Raw genomic sequence first — 6,000 nt, 5'->3', positions numbered from 1 at the left:
GTTTTAAACTAAGAAACACACATATGTTTGATATCATACTGATATTATATCATAAATAAAGTGTTTTCAAAGAATGTTTATGATCTTAACATCAGATTGTACTCAAGTTCCTTTTATACGTCGTAAAATGACCAAAACGCCCTTATGAGGCATAGTTTGATTTTAAAACCTAAACGGGCATACAAGTTGATATCTCACTGATATTATAACTTGTTTAAAGTATATTGGTATATGGAACTTGTTCATGACTCATCTGGTTACTCGTTATCGCTTATACGCGTACGATTAGACTAATATAACTAGTTTATGTAAGTTTGCCGAAACGAGTTTAATCTTATCATTTAAATTTCAAAATCCAGAATGTGTTTAATTTACCCATATTATACAAGTCCTCATACTTGTTGGGCCTAAATTACACTCTATTCCGGTCATCATTTATTCTAGCGTATCGTACTGTTTCTAAAACTTTAAGTTAGTCGGTCTAGGTCCATGACCTAAATAAGACCCGCTAGCATTCTGAATTAGTTATATATTACCATCACTCCAGACTAGAGCCACCCGGTAAATGCTACCTGCATTTAGATAGATTAGATACGACAGAGATATTTTGCTGTGAATCAAGTATTAGCTCAGGTAAATACTTTTAACTTATTTTTCCCTATACGGGCTTGGGATACGGTATTATAAATACCGCTTGGTCGGGTATGAGATCAGTTAGTCGGATTGTGATTTAATAAATCTGCATAACCCGTTTTAATCTGTATTGTTTGATAACAAAAACGTTGGGGGTTAACGACCGTGTCCTGGATATCCTCGGCTCATTAAAGTTAAAAATGGCCATAACCTATGCACGGGGTGTAGGCATACACCCGACAGATGCAAATGCTAAAATATAAATAACCCACATGTTGGGGATAACTCCTTCATGGGTTTGTACATGGTGAGTCGGTTAATCATGACCGGCTTCCAAGCCGACCCCATATGTATGACAAACATATAAATCTGTATACAAGATTATCTTTAAATAATTGTCCCAAGTTATAAATGATTTGTGCCGTGTGCACTTAAATCAATTTTCATAAACTCTTTTCAAATGAGTCGGTTAATTGTATTTACCAGTGAAAACTGACGTATTTTCAAAAGACTAAGTGGCAGGTACTACTCGTAATAGGCTGGGAGTTGCTCGGTGTCGAAAAAGAGGATCTTGCAAATCCTTAAAGATGCCATAAAGTCTGCTAAGTTTCATTCTATACATTCTGTAATGATCCTCCTGTGGATTTGATATTACAAACTCGTCTATAATAAATACTTTGATATTTTCATACATTTGAGTTTGTAATAATATTTTATATTCCAAGACTTCCGCTGTGCTATTCTGTGTACTTTTTACCATGATGATATCAACTACGTCACGATACTCCACACCGGGCCCACCGGTAATATGTGGAACTATCGGAGTGTGACAGAAAGAGTATACATCATTGACAAAATGGAGAGATCATCAACACATCTCTCCAGCTGTTTCCCCAAAACTTAACTTCCCTATGCACATGAGCCTCTATTTTTAGGCCACCTCATGAGCATGAGGCTCATGCGCGAGTATAAGCCCTCATACGCACGTATGAGCTAATGCGTGCGTATGAGTGTTCTCCTTAACTTCTAAACACTCAAATATATACAATATTCAACACACACTCTATCTAGCCTATTCGCACTGTGGCGAACACACATAATATGCACCCACATGATGTTTGTTCAACTGCGTGGAGCAGCCAACTCACATGTGGACATCATAGAATATCGGCTACGATATGCTTAAAGCGGTTACATCACAAGGTCTTTGGTTTTGGCATGCATTCTTTGTTGTGGCCACTTCGAATAACAGTATAAATATTAGCAATCACCATCCATTTTCAATGACTGTATAAACGATGTTGGATTGGAGACCTCTTTTTTTGTAAACAACGTGGAGTACAACTACGGGTATTATCTAGCGGATGGAATTTTCCTTGAACATGTTGTGTTTTTAAAAGCGTTTACACAAGATACATCGTTAGATGAAAAGAAAACAAAGTTAAACATATCTCAAATGGTGGCAAGAAAAGACGTTGAATGAGCTTTTGGTGTTTTGCAGAAAAGATGTCGTATTTTGAGTATGCCTTGTAGGATTATGGAAAAATATAGAGTTAGAAATGTGATTTACATGTGTATTATTTTACACAGTATGTTTTGGAGGATGAAAGATGCACAATTTGCGAGTATCATGAGGAATATATGCAGTAAAATAATGTAGAGATCTGTGAAGAAGCGAAACGAGTTAACCAACACGAAATTTTAAACAAATAGATGCATAACAAACTTCATGCGAATTTGCTTGAACACATTTAGAATCTTCCATGATACAACGACGATGATGAGATGATAATTAGATTATGTACGTAATTCGGGTTTGTTTTTTTAAATTTTATGAATCTTTTTTAATAGAATTGTTATTATGTATATTGGTTTAATTAATATAAATGTTGATTTTTGTTGAATTGTTTTATTATTTTAAACAAATAACTATATTAAAGAAATAATTAATTAAAAAAATACATGCCCTTTGTGCTTGCCTACCATACTATGTTTTTGGGGTTTTGGAGGGTAAAACCCTCACTGTCTAATCCACACCATATCCTTGGTCTGGAAAAGTCTCGAATGAATGATGTACACGAAAAACATTAACGTTAAAGGAATCAATTAAACACTCATACTAATTTCATTTGTTGCTCACTAATCAACACCAATGCACTTTATCAGAACTTTCAATTCAAGTATGGAAATAACTATTGCACGTGAAATTAAAGCAAACGTTAGGGTTCATAGTACCGGTAATTGGACATCCATATATATTAATTGTGAGTTAAAAAAATATTTATTCATTTACAAAAGTAAATTGTTAGACGTGATATTTTATTCTTATTTTCTCTTCTAACATAGTTATTGAGAAACATTGGAAATGATAGATACTCTTATCGTCTTATTTCACCTACATTTTGTTTTGCAAGTATTATATAACAATACAACAATTTAATTAAACAAAAAATATTTGTATCAAAAGTATAATTCTTTTATATATAGTAACCCTTGTTAGGGTAAAAATGTAACAATATTCCCAATATGTTAATTGCTTAAATTGAGGGGCTAGAAAACGACATCGTCGTTAGGATAACCACCCTCACATAGGGCTGTAAACGAGCCGAGTCGAGCCGAGCTCGACCCGGCTCGAGCTCGGCTCGAACTTAATTCGAGCTGGCTCGGCTCGAGCTCGAATTTCAAATCGAGCTGAGATTTGAGGCTCGAGCTCGACTCGATTAAAATTCGAGCTAGCTCGGCTCGACTCGATCTAGCTCGAATTAACAAAGAACCACAAAATTCACTACTTAAAAATCCCTAAAAATGAATCTTTTTATAGACTAAGGGCCATAATTGCAATTATATTTAACCAAATGGCTAAATATGCAAGTATAAATAGATAACTCACTTTGTACATTTTCTTTACTTTCTTTTATAGATGAGATACTCCTTTAGTTTTTATCTCCTGAGCGATGTGGGACCCAAAAATGAAGGATGTAAACCTTATCGAGCTGGCTCACGAGCTCGCGAGCCGAGCCAGGCCAAGCTCGAGCTCGGCTCGTTTACAAACCGAGCCGAGCCGAGCTGGCTCGTTTACAACCGAGCCGCTTTCGAGCCGAGCTCTTTTCGAACTTTTTTCGAGCGAGTTTCGAGCGAGCTGCGAGCCACGAGTTTTTTGAACACCCCTACCCTCACATCGATGATCAATTCACCATATGATATCTAAAAGTAAAAGGTCATCCAATCCTCATATCAATTCAACAAAGCCTTAAAGTTCCTTCTCTTCCCACCACATTTTGCCAATGCGGCGCTGGCCTTCACCGCTAATGCGGCCATCTCCTCGGGTTGAAGACGTCGTTTCAGCCGGTTCAAGGGAAGCGCAAAGTAAAGCTGACCAGGTTGAAGCTCTTCGTGGTCTTTGATGGGGTAAACGACATTGTCAAAGTCCATCTCGTCGGAATTGCAGATAAAGGTGGACGGATTCTTGCGAAGAACGTCGGAAACCGTAATGGGAGAGGAGAATTCTTGTAACCTGCCGTCTGGTAAAATCAACTTTCCGGTGAGTATAGAGGTTGACTGGCATGAAGTGCATAAGCCCATTGTTGCATGGAAAATTCTAGGGGTGTGTGGTGTATATATAGTAAGAGAGGAGGGAAGGTGGCATCTTTGAAAGCAACACCTTTGCCACGTCGGTAAATCATAAATGAATAGAAGATTAACTTTTCTGCGGTATTCTTGTTCCTTGTGACACAGGCTTGATTTCCATTCTTTTCATTATTTTCAGCGGTATTCAGGTGAAGAGCAAATACGAGTGGCGTCAGTTCGATTTGGATAGGAGGCGAGATTTTACCGATTATTCCACTGTCGTGTCTTCGAACGGGTGTAGGTATGGTTTCTGCACATCTGGGGAGAGCAAAGGGGCTGGCGGCAGTCGAGTAGTCGACCTTGGCCATAGCGCCCAGTGTCATGCTGGTTGACACGTCGTTCCTTTCCTTTCAAAAAAAAAAAAAATAGAAGATTAACTTTTCATTTAATACTTTAACCTATAAAATTAATGGTTTAATCATATTCATTTAATACTTTAACTTATATAATTAATGGTTTAATCATACATGTTTAGGGCTGATTCATCCATTTTAGAGGCCCATACAAAAAATTTGGGGCCCTTTTCATTTTTATTTTTTTGGAATCTATATAACATCCCATAAATCTATAATATCAAAACTTATAATTAATTAAATTTTGAAGAGAAGTCCAACAAAATGTTTTTTATATTTATACAGGCTATTACATAGTTTTAGTTGCTGGGATTTGAAGAGAAGGGTTTTTCAAAACTTGGTATCACCTTAAATGCTAATTAATGACTTAAAATTTTAAAAAATATGGCGATAAGGATTCGAACCCAAACCTACGTGGGAAAACCACGGAATTATACCACCGAATAGAATCATATTTCTTATTATATTGATCAAGACAATTTTAATATACACATTTTAGCTACTTTTTTAAATAAAGTCCTAAAAGTTTGGATGCCGAATTCCTTGATTGATTTTATTTATGCATGGGCCGTGGGTGGTACTCTTGTGGAAAACATGACATATGTAAATAATTTATTGTGGGTTACCGACGGAGGTTATCCCTTACCGATTATCGACGGACAATAGTAACAACGTACATGTCAATATCACCACCAAATCACATGTGATGTTTTGCCAAGGGGTTTTCACAAATGGTTTACCCATAGAATTTGGGTGGTGCTAATTTTCTTATTGAAGGATAAATAAACGTTTTTGATTTTTTTGTAAATAAATCATTTTAAATAATAATAAAAGTACTGTAAATCAAAATTTGTTTACTTAATTACATATATGTTTACCAAGAACAGGGGACCGCTAAAATGAGAACCACCTCGAGTTGTAAGAACCGTGAGAACTTTTTGATCCGGGGCGAGGTGGACCAATTTTTTTTTTCATAAACGTAGATGCGTGTATTATAAACACATTTGTAAAAAAAATTCAAAAAAAAATTTCGTGTGTGTAGTTTTGAGCACCACAAGTTTGTGTTTACGGGTACCGTAAATTTTCCGGTAAGATTTACGGTACCCGTAAACACAAACTTGGGGTGCTAAAAACTACACACACGACATTTTTTTTTTTTGAATTTTTTTTTACAAATATGTTTATAATATACGCATCTACGTTTATGAAAAAAAATTTTGGTCCACCTCGCCCGTATACGGTGTAGTTCTCACGGTTCTTACAACTCGAGGTGGTTCTCATTTTAGCGGTCCCTTACTAAGAATATTACGAGGGATTAACTGGCTAAATAGTATATCTCTAACTTCTTTTGATGAAATGAAATCGTCACCTCTTGTTTCTCATGTCC

The 6,000-nt window shown here is 36.1% G+C and overlaps 1 protein-coding gene across 1 annotated transcript; it reads right to left on the bottom strand.

The window, feature by feature from the left end:
• Window positions 1-3,867: 3,867 nt before the first annotated feature.
• LOC110913449 lies at window positions 3,868-4,215 on the bottom strand. Its single transcript, XM_022158279.1, has one exon. The coding sequence runs from the start codon at window positions 4,213-4,215 to the stop codon at window positions 3,868-3,870; it is 348 nt and encodes a 115-aa protein (XP_022013971.1).
• Between the last annotated feature and the right edge of the window lie 1,785 nt (window positions 4,216-6,000).

The sequence above is a fragment of the Helianthus annuus genome, chromosome 15, assembly GCF_002127325.2.
Source record: "Helianthus annuus cultivar XRQ/B chromosome 15, HanXRQr2.0-SUNRISE, whole genome shotgun sequence".
Lineage (NCBI taxonomy): Eukaryota > Viridiplantae > Streptophyta > Magnoliopsida > Asterales > Asteraceae > Helianthus > Helianthus annuus.
Note: the sequence above shows the minus strand (reverse complement) of the source record. Positions and strands in the feature narration are given on the sequence as shown.